The sequence below is a fragment of the Anopheles ziemanni genome, chromosome X (assembly GCF_943734765.1).
Source record: "Anopheles ziemanni chromosome X, idAnoZiCoDA_A2_x.2, whole genome shotgun sequence".
Lineage (NCBI taxonomy): Eukaryota > Metazoa > Arthropoda > Insecta > Diptera > Culicidae > Anopheles > Anopheles ziemanni.
Genome location: NC_080707.1, coordinates 14,856,231 through 14,870,932, shown reverse-complemented (window position 1 = coordinate 14,870,932; position 14,702 = coordinate 14,856,231). Strand labels below are relative to the sequence as shown.

The following is a 14,702-nucleotide window of genomic DNA, read 5'->3' as shown; positions in this document are numbered from 1 at the left end:
TTTTTTTTCTATTTCTGCGGGTGGAACTCCGATTTGCACCCCCGTAAACGGAACAGGGGAATTGTGATGTGTTTCCTTTTATTTTCTTCCCCCTTTCTGCCCGTGCTCGTATCTTAATCTGGCAACATTTCACTTGCGGCACCAGAGTCCTTGCGCGAACGGATGGAAGGATGCCCTGTCAAACCGCTCGAACCGCTCACGGTGGGGTGTAGAATTCTCTCTACGGTCGAACGACAGCTCTATTCAGACGACGGTAGTGAAAACTCGCCGAAGGATTTAGAGTAAACAGATTTGATTTTGTTTGAACATTCTATATAAAACAATAAAACCAGAATAGAATGGACTTAGAAACATAAAAAAGATGATTGAAGAGATTGAAACCCCTCCATTTGTTGATTCTTGTATTTTGGGCTAAACATTTTGTACAAAAATATCAAAGTTTACTATCAATTGAGTAAAGTTTGTTTAAAATAACATTAATTATGCTTAGTTGGAACATTCGTTTCAGAGAAACTTAAGGAAACTAGGTTAAAACAGACATATATTGCGTTCATATTGTCCTGGATGTAACTATCGAGCAAATTATTCATGAACATTCATCAACCCAAAAGGGCCATGAATGTTCGTGATTTAAAATTGAAATTTAACTTATTTAAATTAAATGTTTTATAGTTAGATAACATTTTTAAGTTATATTTTGAAAATTTTCTTAATAGTACGCTTCAATGAAACTGAATAAAGATAGATTTAGTTTCGGAGAATTGACATTTACAGAAAAATGTATTTGGGAAAAACAATTCTCCTAGCATTGCGGGCTATTTCCTGTATGTTCGAAGGATATGAAACAACTCGTGTTGTATGTTATCTTTTGGTTAGAGTTGTTAATCTTTTGTAAAGACCTTAAGAATAACGAGCCAGCAAGATTTTAAACAATCATTAACTGAAAGTTTTTTTCATTTGAAATGTTTCATAACAAGATGCTTTTATGTCAAGCTATCAAGTGTGTTAATAAACCTCAATTTTATTGCTTATGCTCATCAATGCTCTTTAAAATAAATGCTACTTAGATAACACTCGCTACGAACAAGTAAAACTATATTAAAACTGACAACTTTAATTGGTATAGCGCGTTTCATACATGTTTGAAGAGCATTCAAAGCGGAATACTGTGCATGAAAAGCTATTTGCAATTTCGAAACATTATTGTTAGAAATAACACACCAGGGAATGTTTAACAAGTTTACATCATGAATGATAACTCACTCGTTTCTGTTGATAAAAAGACGGTACATGTACAACAAAACATTTCGATCGGAATTGACTAGCATTGTGGCAAAATAAAACATTTCTTAACAGCCTTAAATGATTGAAACGTTTGCAACTTCGTTGCTTTTCACTTAAACTTTTGTTAGACTTTACTTCCTTCCTAGTTCAGGATTCCCCATTGGTCGTTTTTCTTCGTACCGGAAACGGATCAGGTTGGGGCTGGATTATGTAAAGCCACCCGGGTTTCGTCACTGCATCTCCCCAACGCGGTCGCCGTCGATGCAGTGTTCGATGCTGGCAGTACATAATAAACCTAACGGAACGCGTCATATTTGAGCAGATTTCCCCCGGGAAGCTGATCCGCCTGAATAATGTACCACCTGTTCCTTCGGCTCACTTCAATGTCTTCATCGACTGTGTAGACCCCGTCGGGGGGAAAAGGTAGGCCCTTTTTTTCTGGGTATGCTTTGCGTTTCACACGTTCTTTATTTTCCACTTTCCCATCAGGAGATGTCATAACCGTTCCGGCTGGTTTGCCACACATTCCGGTGTCGTTGAAGAGACCCAAGCCAACCCCTGCCGGAGCCAGGTGCCTGGCGCTATAGTGCGTTCGAAATCGATGACGGAATGTATATTGAGTTTGTGGACGCGTAAAAATTTACGACCCGACCCGGCGCTAAAGGAAAACAACACAAAACAAAACCCGGCCCCGTTAAAGGAATGCAAATGGAGCCTTTAACGGGGCCGGGCCGCATCGCACAGTCGGAACACGTGCCGGAGGGTGGGATAATTTGATTATTTGTAAGCGCATTTTTTTCGTTGCCGATATGTCGCCGCATGTTCGATCAATCGATATCCATCTTGGAAATGGGAGAATTATAGCCTGGTAATGGAAACAAATGAACCCACCCGCTCGAACAAGGTGCTTTCGAAAAAGTGCGGTTTGTTAATAAACGCACCCGGGAGAATCCTTTACAACGCGAAGCGATGAGACAAATCCTGTACGCGAACTCAACCACATGCTGCGCGTTTTCTTTTTTGCTTCTGTTTCCTCCTCACTGGAGTTTTGGTTTTTTGTTCGTGCTGCTTTTGCAAATCCACTCCCAATTCCATGATGTGGTGCTCAAGGAACAAATCGGTTCCGGGAGCTTCGTCCGGGAGTCTTGGTGCGCTTCCAAGCGCCCCCCCGGGGGCTTATGACCGCTTTACCGATTGCCGAATTTTTTCCCCCGAACGGCGTTTTTTTAAAGCGAAACGGGAAGAAACAACACATCTGAATCTGGTAGTGTTTTGTTTTTCGCTTCCCTGTCCGGTTCGCCTACGGGTGGATATTTTTGTTTCGCTTCTGCTAGTCCCTGCATTTTCGATCTCGAACTCCTAGAACGCACAGCTTATGGGATTTCCCAAAAGCTCCACCCCTGGGTGGGAAGGAGGGAAAATCCGGTTCCGAATCTCTGCGAAAAACCGCGCTCGTGCTTCTGTTTGTTCGCATCGTATTTTCGTTTGGTCAAAAAATTAATATGATATGAAAACAAAAGTCGCTACGCTGGCGGATGAAAACGTCCACATCGTGGAAAATGGACCCCACGAAACGATTTCAACATTTGGCCGACAATATGTCGATGTTTATGGGAGCGCCCTCGCCAGCGCATAAATCGCATCGGACATTTTGGGATGATTTCCCAGTTCGCCGCTTGCACGAGCGCTTGTGGTGGTGGTGGAACAATCCTTCCCGGCCGAAACTGCCTGGAATGCGTCCAATTTTCGGTGGAAAATTCGGTTCCTTTTGCTTCCGGGGGGTACGGAGACTCTCGCAAAACCGGGGATGGATTAAAATGTAATTATTTCGAATTACTACACTACTAGCTCGGTCGGTCATTCGTGTTCGAGTGGTTGAGTAGAAGGAAAAGACGGGGAGGGAGGCCAGTCGGTCGATATAGTAACTCCGAAAGCGGCGAAAAACGATGCGCTCGTTTGCAGTGCGCAAATTTCCCAGCCGCTTTGACAGCGAAAGAAACGAAATGGAGAAAAAAACGTTTTGAGCGGCAAGAAGTGGCAACATTGTTAGCGTTCCATTCCGGCTCGATTCACATATTTTTCAAAGAAGGCCCCCCTCTCGGAAAACGCCCGGCAGCCGATGTTCGGGCGGAATTTTGGGCTTCCGGAATTTTGGCCGCGTTTTCCCATCCCCCGTCGGTAGCGTGATTTATGGCGATAATTGGATGCAGTTTCGAAGCGCTTGGTTAGCGTTAGCGACATCCGCACGGTGGAACTTTTTCCAGCGCAAGCCCCGGAATGAGTGTCGATTTTCCAGACGTAAAGCTCGCCGGAAACCATGGGGGTTTTTTTTGTTGTTTATTTCGAATCGGAAAATCCCGACCAAATGGGGGTACTGTATGTCTAAACCGCTGTTTAAACATGGCGGGAATTTCCCGTAAAAGTAGCCCAGTTTCGACAGAATATCCAACGGGAACGAGCTTATTCGTCCGATCTGTCAGCGTGAAGCTTTGTTTACGTTTTAGTTTGTTTACGTGATTTAAATTGGCGGCAAGTTAAAAGTGGAATTGTGAATCATTATCATATATAAAGTTTATGAATGGTGTTGTCGAGTTCCTCCTCCAAAATTTTGCATAGAAGACTACTCGCATTTTGGTTTCTCTCCAACAACATCGGCCGCATCCATATACGTTGCCTATACACCGACGTTGTTGTAGCAAGTGCAGCCTCATGAAGCACCAGGCTTCGGCCCATTCAAGAAAAGTATCGTCCGTATTCTTTTCACTATAGTTCTTCAACTGTGCTTTTTTTTAAAGACGTTTTATCTTCTTTGATCAACAAAATGATTTAAACAACAACACAAGTTCATTTGTTTACATTTGAATGACAATTTGAGCGCATAACTTTCAAATTGAGTTTGAAGCGAATGCAACTTGTTTCAATTGAGCAACTGCGAAATCGACGTTTTTCATATGGAGTTTCCCGTCGTCCAGCGCGATTCCCGTTGGCGGGGGGGAAAATTCGTGCGATTTCCACTATGTCTAGCCGTCGCTTAATCGTATGGAATCGAAGCAAGGTTTTGGAAACACGCAGAGAGTTTTCACTGACGGCAAGCGATTTGTTTGAAGGCTGGGATCATGTGGAAGCTTCAACATTTCATCCAAGCTAAACCGAGGAAAAAAAAGGTATCGGTGAAGGTTTGCTGTAATTAAAAACCAACCCAACCCGAAGAGTGTCGGCGGCCCGAAGCGGAGTCGCAAAAGGAAACGCCGCGCAAACGCAACTGCTCGCAAATGGGCGATGGGCGCACTAAATCAATACGCAACATGTTTTGTTCATTAACATTGCGCGTAAGGTTACGTTTTGGGGTCGCACCGAAACCCCCGAAAGCGAAGACGCTGTTAAAAACCGATGCAGCGCGCAAAAGTGCAGCTTCACGCGAATTAAAGAGCGCACGGAAGGAAGACGTTTGATGACGGTGGCATGGCTTGGCTTGGCTTGGCTTGGCTGCCTGCCTGCCCACGAGCAGAAGTGGTTCGAGCAGCACAACATTATTAAATCAAACCGCGTCAACCTCCGGGGGTTGTTCCTCTCCCCGCCTCTCCCCGCCAACCAGTCGGCAAGCCAGCTTACGCCATTGCGCAGCCCGGGTTTGGAGCACCGCGAAAGCAATCGGGCCTGTCACGCGTGCCCTCTAGGAAGAGCTTATGAGGAAGATGAGGTGGACAGGAGAGAGAGAGGGAGGAGGGAGATACGCACGGGGACTATGATAAATCTCCATAATATGCGAAATTACTTCGCCATAATGGTGATGTGATAAATTAATGAATGCATGATAAATAGCGCTCGGTTTGGATTTGTTGGATGCTGGAGGTGGAGTCCGAACCCCTTTGGAGGGTGAACCTGACGCTCCCGGACTCTGATCCCCGCCCGCCGTCGGCAGGTTTCAGGTTTAAGCTGGGCGTCGCGTTTCACAGCCGCGAACAGCCTGATCATCTTCGCCATCAGCGCTGCTTGCGCATTTGACGCGTTAAGCCCAATGTTGTCGGTGGTGGGCGGACGGCGGCAACGGAGACCGGGGCAGGAGAGTAGCTAAAGATGAAGGCGACGATGCCCTTGGTGTTGAGACGTTATTGAAGCAACCGATTTTTCGCACCCTCGATCCTGCCGCGCCTCGCACCGGCTGCAGGATGCAACAATATATCTGCGCATGCAGTTTTTCACTGCTCTGCGTGAATCGGTACCATTCCAGCTGCATCTTGTGCAGGGGAATAGCATTGGATTCAGCTGTATGCCGCTTGCGACCGGGATACCGTTTTTACCCCCGTTTAGGACAGCTTCGATCGATCGAGCTCCGTAGTGCAGAGCGTTACGCGTTGGAGAGGAGGCTAATTAAAATGTCGCCCGTCGCCGGTTCGAATCCAGTTGAGGGTACTTCCTTTCTCTAGGACCTTTAGAACTTTTCTCGCCGCTCCAATGTCATTTCTTCACCACCCACAACACATCAACATCGCCCTAGGGAGTTATGATGTGTATAGGGGGATCTCGCGCGCTGCTGCTCCTCTCTCGATCGACATTATTCATGTTCGCTGCTCGTTGTTTGAAAGTTAATTAAATCGCACCCGGGGGCACGCGATCGCGCGCGCCTCTTTTTCCTTAACTCTGGTGGAAGCAAAGTAGCGCTTGTGTTGTTGTGCGTGGAAAAACACCGCTATTCGCGCGGCGACTTCTGCCTTTTTCCCGAGGCTGCGCGTAATTAAGCGCCGCAGTTGTTCAACAAATCGCGTCCTGTTCGGGCTGGGAGAGGGGAAGGGGAAGGCGCGCGTGATTGGAAGTGCAATCTTTCACAGCATCGACAAAACGGGTTGTTGTGGTTGCATGCTTGCTTGCGTTTGCGTTTGTTTTTCTGTACGAGATCTGTTTGTTTCTGTAGGAGATCTCGAGAGGTCCGCGTACGATTTGCTTTAAATCTCTCTCGTGAAACTATATCGCCAGCTCCCGGGAGGCTATCAGTGCGCCGGTGCATGTTGATTGTTCCCGTGTCCTCCATTTTGTTCAATATTTAAATGGCAAACTCCCGCTGTGTTGGGCAGGCGGGGATCTCTCCAGAGGGATTGAACCGCCAATTTGAGGTCTCTCAATTTCGGGAGCGGCGCAAGCGGGAGGATCGAACGTTCCGGGGAATGCGTTCGAGGTTCATCCAACTCCAACCAACCACTACTTCCTATTGTGTGGCTGAACTTTCGACAACGACAACGGCCAGGAATGTAACAGATAAACTCGCCGGCTTTTGTGTCGCATGGCGCTACGGAACAATTTTGCGGGAATGTCGCACGCTCCTCGGAATGTCGGAAAAGGAAGGGGATGAGCGGTGGTGTAGGACGGTAATGTTAGTGTTACGTGCCTTTTAGCCCGAGCGAAACCCGAGAGGATGTGAGTGTTCGCTCTAGATGCCCTGCGGTTTGTTTGACTTGTTTTGGCTACATTGACTTCCGCCGTGACATTCCACGGTACTTCCCCTCCCCGCGCTCGGGAAACAATAGAAGTCCAAAGTTTGCCACTTTTCTCCAGCTGGCCCGAAGAAGGAGGGTCCCGCTGAGGCGACGGGGGTAGACAGCTTGGGGCACGTTTTCAGGCCGTTGCATTCGAGTACAAGCAGCACCCGAGAAGGCTGAAACGGGAAACGGTCTGGAATGGCGCGCGTGGAGAGCACACAGCATCTCTCCTCCATCTTCAGGGCTCACCCTGCACCTTACGTACCGTATCCGGAGGCGCCGCCCGCCACCATGCGGCGGCTCCCTGCGCACCAGAAACGAAGTGCAATAAATCGTCTCATTTAAGATTGCACGATGCAGGCCGGGACCTAACTCGGGACATGCTACGTAGTGCTCCGCCGACGGCATTATTATTACTTTTCATTTTCTACCAGAGAGCAAGGGGTGAGAAGCGGGTGACAGAGGGCAGCCGGGGGGGGGGGGGGGGGGGGGGTGGGGAAGTAGCCCGAACGTTCCGAAATAAACAAGAACAAGAGCTTTTTTCGGACGGAAACCCGGTTCAATACACACACACACACACAGTCCGGGCGTACAGCCCTGGCCCTTTGGCGGCATGTGGCCGTTTGGTGCTCATAACGGGGTATTCTTGGGCCATCTTCGCGGCCTTCCACAAGCGGCGACAAGTGCTTTTGTGTGCCGGAGCGATTTACGGCTCCGCACGCTCGAGGAGGAAGACCTGCTGGCGGCGGCGGCGGCGGTGGATGGGAAATTTATATTTTCAAAATTGATTCTCCCTCCGTGGGATGACCACGGAGGGGGACTGGGGAAGGTTGGTTGGTGTAACGGTGCCGGTGCTTCCGGAGTTAAGCTGGACCGTTCTCTGGCTTATGCAGCGAGTGTTACGTCAGGTTTTTTTTCTTTGGTAACAGAGTTTTCTGAATTGTTTCAACAATATCCTTTCGGATTTTGGAACACCTTAGAAACTCATCTTAGATCGAAGCAGGTACTAACGAATCACGTCCTCTACAGAAGGTTAGTCATGGGTTCAAATCCCAAAAACGAACTCAAAAATAAGGCATGATTTTGAATGGTCTAATTCGTGATTCTCTGGAAGTATGGTAGTAATGGTCTAATTCGTGAGTACCTGGAAGGTCCAACTCAGAGCGGTTCCAACTACCTTCGGATTTGCTTGACTCAAAGGGAGATATTAAAGTTAGGCTTGCATGTCAAGTTCATAGTCGCAAAAGTGAAGTTCCTGTCATGACTCCAGGCACTTCCTCAGCAGAAGGTTAGTCATGGGTTCAAATCCCAAAAACGAACTCAAAAAAGGGGCCTGATTTTGAATGGTCTAATTCGGGACTCTCTGAAGTAAGAGTGTTAGTACCTCGAAGGTCCAACTCAGAGCGGTTCAAACCTTCGGATTTGCTTGACCTTGTACCAAAAGGGAGATATTAAAGTTTGTTTTGCAGGGTTTTATATTCATAGTCACAAAAATGGAGTTCCTACCATGACTCCAGGCACTTCCTCAGCAGAAGGTTAGTCATGGGTTCAAATCCCAAAAACGAACTAAAAAAAGGGGCCTGATTTTGAATGGTCTAATTCGGGACTCTCTGAAGTAAGAGTGTTAGTACCTGGAAGGTCCAAGTCAGACCGGCGCCAACCATTTACCACCGAATTTGCTTTACCTTTTACCAAAAGGGAGATATTAGAGTACGGCTTGCATGTCAAGTTCATAGTCGCAAAAGTGAAGTTCCTGCCATTATTCGCATGGTCCGTGGGTAACTCATACTGAAGAGACTTATTTCGTAGCTGCAGGACTAAGACAGACTGGTGGCCCTGGTTTGATATAAGACGTGCGACTCGAAGCCTTGATGTTTTACGACTGCAGCAAGTTTTTTACCTTCACTAATTTACTTTAGATAAGTGAATTAACGTACTAATTGATAACCGGGCAGGCTTGCATCCGTGGTTGGTCGTTTATAGTCATAGTACCGCACGGAAGGGCCGACATCATACGAGCGTGAGATTAATCTCGCACGACGCCTAATTTGTTTTTCACACTCCAAGCGCGTCCACAAGGTAAGTGGTTCATCGGGCAGTTGGGATATTTGTGGAACTGAGGGCAGTGAGTAGTGTGGCTTCGGAGAAAGGAAGGGTGGGTGGAAATGAGTGATGAAGAATGATGAAAAGCGGCACTTACTTACCCCGTCCGGCATCCGTGCGGTAGGAGGTCGCGTCCGGATCGTGCTGGCTGCTGCTGCTGCTGCCACCGGCCGGCTTGTGGTAGTGATGCTGATGCTGATGATGAGGCTGGTGTCCTTCCGGGGCGGTGTTCTGCGGATGGACCATGCTTATCACCCGAGGGATTTCTGCATCGCAAACGAGCCCGAGAAGCAAACGACAATGGAGAGAAAGAAAGAGAGAGAGAAGAGGAAAAAAAGTGAAACATTCCACACAGCCCGTTGGATATAGGATTGTGAGATGATGGCCTGCTGGTTGAGCTTACTGATGCACGGTGCGATATGGGAGCGGCTCTGCTGGTAGCCACGGGCGCACCGGTTGCAGGTGAGCCCGGCCACACCGTCCTTGCACGGACACTGGCCCGTCGTGTGGTTGCAGGTTTTCCCGGACGATCCGATCGGATGGCAGTCGCAGGCTGGAAGAGAAGGCACGAGAAAAGGGAAACGGGAGAACATCAGCATCAACATGGCTCTCCGGTAATGTTCAATCTAATGCCGCCAGCGTCATCTGTCCATCATCTGATATTTCTTGACGTCGATAGCCTTATTTAATTGTGCCCAACAGGAGTTCAGCTTGAAAGCTGCCATATGAGCTATCCCCTTTCGCAACACCGGGAGATGTTTGGGGAGCGCTTCCCAAAATGCCTCAAAATCCTTGAATATCTTCCATGAGGAGTCGTTTGAGTATTAGGTTCAATGGATAAATTATATTGGTAATATTAATCTTTAAGACATATTATTAGAGTTGGGTAACTTAAATTCAGATCCATTAATGTGAAAGTTTCATGAATCTTTTAATGAGAGAGCAATATTCATCAATGTGTTGAGATTCGAATCCTCAATGATGGCTTCATGTATCTTTCGATCCTCTTCCTGTTGGTGTCTTCCCTTCACTATTTTATTGACGTTTTGAACTTCTTAAATTTTTTATTAGAGATTCATGGATATTTGAAGATTCATTAATCTTTAATATGAAGATTCGGATTCATTAATTCTTTACAAAGAATAATCCAGAATGATGAATCTGCTTCAGAATCGCACAACACTAATTTGAATTAATCTTGGGTTTATGAGACGCAAATATTCAAATACTATTCCTTAGAATCACCTTGCGCTGGGTCTTAACATGTTTCATTTTATAGTCCGTCCGTTATTCATATACTAATATAAGTCATTAGGTTTATTCATTTATCGTCCTTGATGTTGTATTCTGACCGTCTGCCTTCTCATATAGGTTTATCAGAGCTTTACAGAAGCGACACTGTGGATTGAACTCAATATTAAGTTCCAGTTCCATATGTCCGCTATTGCACCTGATTTTAATTTTGGACTGAAGAAGAGTTCATGCCAAAGTTCTCATTCTCAAACTTGCAACTCCTTCTTGGGTGTCCACTGGGGGGGTGCATCTTTAAATGGCGACGATTGTCGTTAAAAAAAACTGCACACACACACACACACACACACACACACACAGACGCAGACAATCAGGCGAGCAAATCCCGTCGTAAACCTCGTTTTTACTGCCCGTAACAGGCAGTATCGTAACGATGCGTTACGGGATAGCGGGAGAGGATATATACAACCCGTTTGTCGATTATTTCGCCCCCCCCCCCCCCCCCCATTCCTGGCCCCGGCGGAAGGGAGACCGGTGCGACTACCGTCTCGGAATCGCGGGCCAATCGAGGTTAACTGCCCCGGGCGGTCGTTAATCATGTCGCTAATGCTGCCGGGCGGTTTCATTCCACTGTGTGTGTGTGTGTATTTTATTTTGTTTTTTAGTTGTTGTTACCACTCCGGGATTAAGCACACTCGGGAGTTCGTTCACACTTAGCCCAAGGATAGCCAAACATTGATGTGCTGCTACTGTGCCCACTCCAGAAGACTCCTCTTTGGGGTTTTATGTGACGTGACGGCCCGGCAGGTGAAATACTACCTTCCGCCTTTATTGAGTGTGCTCTCCTTTTCCGTGCCTTTTACGAGTTAATCCTGTTTCGAGACGCAAAAAAATGACGCACTTTTCACTACCGCAGGTGGGGGGAACACCGGATCGACGAACTGGTGTGTCTCACACATTAAGCAAGCGACGAGTGGGGCATTACACTGCCTCAAGGGAGTGCGGCGAGTTCGAGTGTAATATTTTTATTGCAAACGTGATCATATCGGGACCGTTTTCAATTTTCCTTCCCGATACGATGATGTACGCGCCTGCTGCATTCCTGAGGCGGTTTGATGGGATGCCCACCTTTTCGATGCAACCCGCGCACCCTCCGCCGCAGCCGTTGATGTATGAGTTGAATTTTTCAATTTTCAGCTGGGAGACTTCGGTCCATCCCGAGGAGAACTTTCGGTTTTCGGTTCTTTTGTTTTTCGCCTGAAGGAAGATGGCAAGATAGCGTGGAGATGGTATCGTTGCTTGGAAGGGAACAGCAGAGCGCTATTGAGGAGGTTCCTAAAAACCCGGCAAGGATCTGGGAAAAAGGATGCGATTTTAATGTCCGTCGCTCGAAGGGCTGGACGGTGAATGATGTACTCGCACCAGAAGCGTTATGGCGTCTCCTTTCTTTTGCTCAACACAGAGGGACGTTTTCAAAATTTACAACCCACTAGAAATCCCGCACGGTGATTGTCTTTATCAGCGGAGTCCAATGTCTTTGGGTCATTCCTACCCTCAAAGGACCTGATTGTTTTCCGTTAGAAATTGCACCGAGAGAGATGTACAGCTCGTTCCCTTCCGGCGCCGATAGGGCACTTCTATTAAATACCTCCATATCTTGTCCCCGGGAGGGTCATTTTTATTTCGCACTGTTCGATCCAAGCAATTGCTTTACCTCGGTTTCGGTCCATGGACCAGCAAGAAGCGGTGGAGTGAGTGTTCGATTGGCAACATTGTCGTGCCGCCGGTAGCGGTCAATATTTCTCTAGTCCCCGGTGGACCGTTGTGGACATGATAGGAGCCCCGGTCCATAGCTGCAGAGGGAACCCCACTTGACCGTTTAAACGAGCGACCGATACTTCAAAGGGTCGTCCACGTTTTGCGCTTTGGAGCCGGTGTGCCATACTCGAGCCGATTGACGTGAAGTTGCCTTTTACCGAGGGGTCTTCCACTTCCTGATTACGCGCATCGTTCTCCCCTTCTGCTCTGTTGAGACCGGGAAACCGGGCAGTAGTCCAGTTAGTATTTGTTTATGTTCGGCCCTTTGGCGAGCGGCGATAAATTTTTATGGCCCGCTTTTTGATGGCCCGGCCCTATTTAGCACGTATGCTGACAGACGGTTTTGTGCACTGTCACCGTGATCGAACCCCGGAATTTGGCGGGAGAAAACGATTGCGAGGGAGAGTGCTGTAGGTATCTGTAGGCGACCCATCGAAACGTCTGGTCCTGTTGAGAAGCTCTCGGGTAAAATTGGGTTTAGCCTCGAACTCGAAGCTCGAACAACACATTGTTGTGCGCTCATCACCCTGATGCCCGGTGGTGTGCCTTGAATTCCCACCGTTGCGACATTGAGTCGAGGCACCGGTGGACCACTCTCCGGACGGTGCGCGGGACAAGACAGGGCCACACCGGCATAAATCAGTGGTTTATTGGTTTCTAATAAATTCATATCGTGCCACCTCGTGCGCCACCAGCACGCGGCGTTGTTCGAGGGCGATTGGCAGTAAAGTCTCGGCTCCCCTCCAGCGACTCCAGCCAACAGCGGTACGGGGAGGCCGTAAAACGCAAACGCGGGCAAATATCCTTCTCCAACTAAAATAATAATCATTTGCGCACGATAAAAGCAGCGGGGGACCGTTTCGATCCGGGTGTGCCTGTACAAATTGGCCCATCAACCACCGGGGGACCGGGGTGTGCAGTCTGGGAGATGGGAGGGATGGGTGTCGCAAATGAATTCATTGCTGGGACCCTACATATGCTGGCCATAGAGGCAGGTATGTTGTCACGCCCGGCAAGCCCCCGGGTTGGGAGTTGACTAGGTTCATTAGCGCGAGAGCGGGAGTGTGGATAGATCGTGGCCAACTAAGTAGTGAAATCCCTGACCCTTGTACCCGCTCCTTAACAGGCTAATTTGCGTGCCCGTCTCATATGGACAACGCTCAATTAGTGTCTCGAATAAAATATAATGTTTATGAGTAAAAACAGTCTTGATCATTACCAATACATTACAGGTTATCAAATCCCAGAAGAGTTAGATATAAAATAGGGACTAAAGTCCTAAACTTTGAGTACCTGACGCCCGCTAGTTCTGTATACCTACAGCAATTTGATTTCTAATTCTGAACCAGAAGGCATGTCAATAATGTTGACGATGAGGATTAAAGCCCAAAGCTTTACCAGACACCAGCTAGCTCTATATTCCTAGATCAGGAAGATTTTTATGACTTCAATTGCAGAACCAGAAGGCTAAACCAGTTTTGGTAATTTCGAGGACTATATGAGGTTTAATGATGGAGCTGTGGCGAACCTACCATGCATGCCTAGGTGTTCGTTTACTAAGTTTTTTGACTCGTGAGGTGAGGTTTAACCTGAAGTATCTTTGGGCAGTATCTGGAACCGGGTACTAAAATGATCCAATTCCGTATCCTGGTATCTCTGATGGCTTTGCCTTCTACGTTAGGCAAACTATGGCGTCTCTTGTTTATCGGTACAGTATAGCCCAGTCATGTCTATAGACTGGAAGACTGTCAGGCGTCCCTAGTTTCCCACATATCCTTTTTAGCTTCGGAATGGTTCAGTCGCTCTTTCGTTTGTATTTCTTCTATCACATACCTCCATCAGATACTTCTAGTACATTCTAATAGCCAATTAGAACATTTCCCTTAAGGATGAAAGCCAACATCAAACAGACTGTGGCAACAAGTCAGGACGTACCCCGTAGAGTAGCAAAGGGGGAATCGACAGGGAACGCAAAACGAGTGGATGGAAGACTACTTGCAACCACAGAAGGTGAAAGCGATTGTGGTGGATTGGCGGGTAAAATTAAACGTTCGTGTAAAGGCACAGGTGAGCGCCGGAACTGCGGGCTGTGGGCAAAGGGGAGGTAAGTCAGGTCTGCCACCGCCATTGACCTCTAGCCATTTTCCAGGTCAACCAGATCGGGAGCAGCTACCCATTTCCCGGAAGCGCCAAACTATTCCACCCGTTGGGGAGGGAAGAGCGAACACTCTGAAGATATATAGTGAGTGTTCCAGATGGTACGACGCGAAGGCCGCAGACGTTTGGTTTGGGGAGTGAACTGCTTCACCAAGTGACCATCAACCCACTAAACCCTGCCCGTTCTGCCCACTGCCCCCCCTTCCCCTCTTATTCCGAAAAAAAAAATCGAGCCCCATCGGACAGTCGATGGAATTTATTGATGTTGAAGATATTCCGGTAATTGGCGTAATTTATCACATCGCTTCTCCTTTCGCCTTCTTCTCCGTAACGTATGCCCACTGCTGCTCTCTTGCGGGAGGTTTGTCCGACAGGAGGTGTTTCATCTGCGAGTATGTGTGCCCGACCCGCCCCTGAATCGAGCAGCTTCGGTGTAACGGACCGGACATTCTTCTGCCCCGGTGCCTTTCTCCGTTCGCTCTCGTGCTGCATCCCCAGGTGCTCGGTTTGAAGGGAAAAGTGGTTGCAACGAAGGGGGGGGGGGGGGGGGGGGGGAAACATGCATGAAACACCGATCACTCGACACTTGTAATGATGGTTGTAATAAAAACGAAA

The 14,702-nt window shown here is 47.8% G+C and overlaps 1 protein-coding gene across 1 annotated transcript in view; it reads right to left on the bottom strand.

Annotated features, from left to right (window-relative positions):
- The window catches only part of LOC131291137 (netrin-1-like), an 83,508-nt gene that overhangs the window by 6,751 nt on the left and 62,055 nt on the right, over positions 1-14,702 (bottom strand). The window contains exons 3-4 of the mRNA XM_058320329.1: positions 9,265-9,414; positions 8,963-9,127 (exon numbers count right to left, since the gene is read on the bottom strand). Of these exons, the coding sequence (XP_058176312.1) occupies positions 8,963-9,127; positions 9,265-9,414 (315 nt within the window). The remainder of the gene's footprint in view (positions 1-8,962; positions 9,128-9,264; positions 9,415-14,702) is intronic.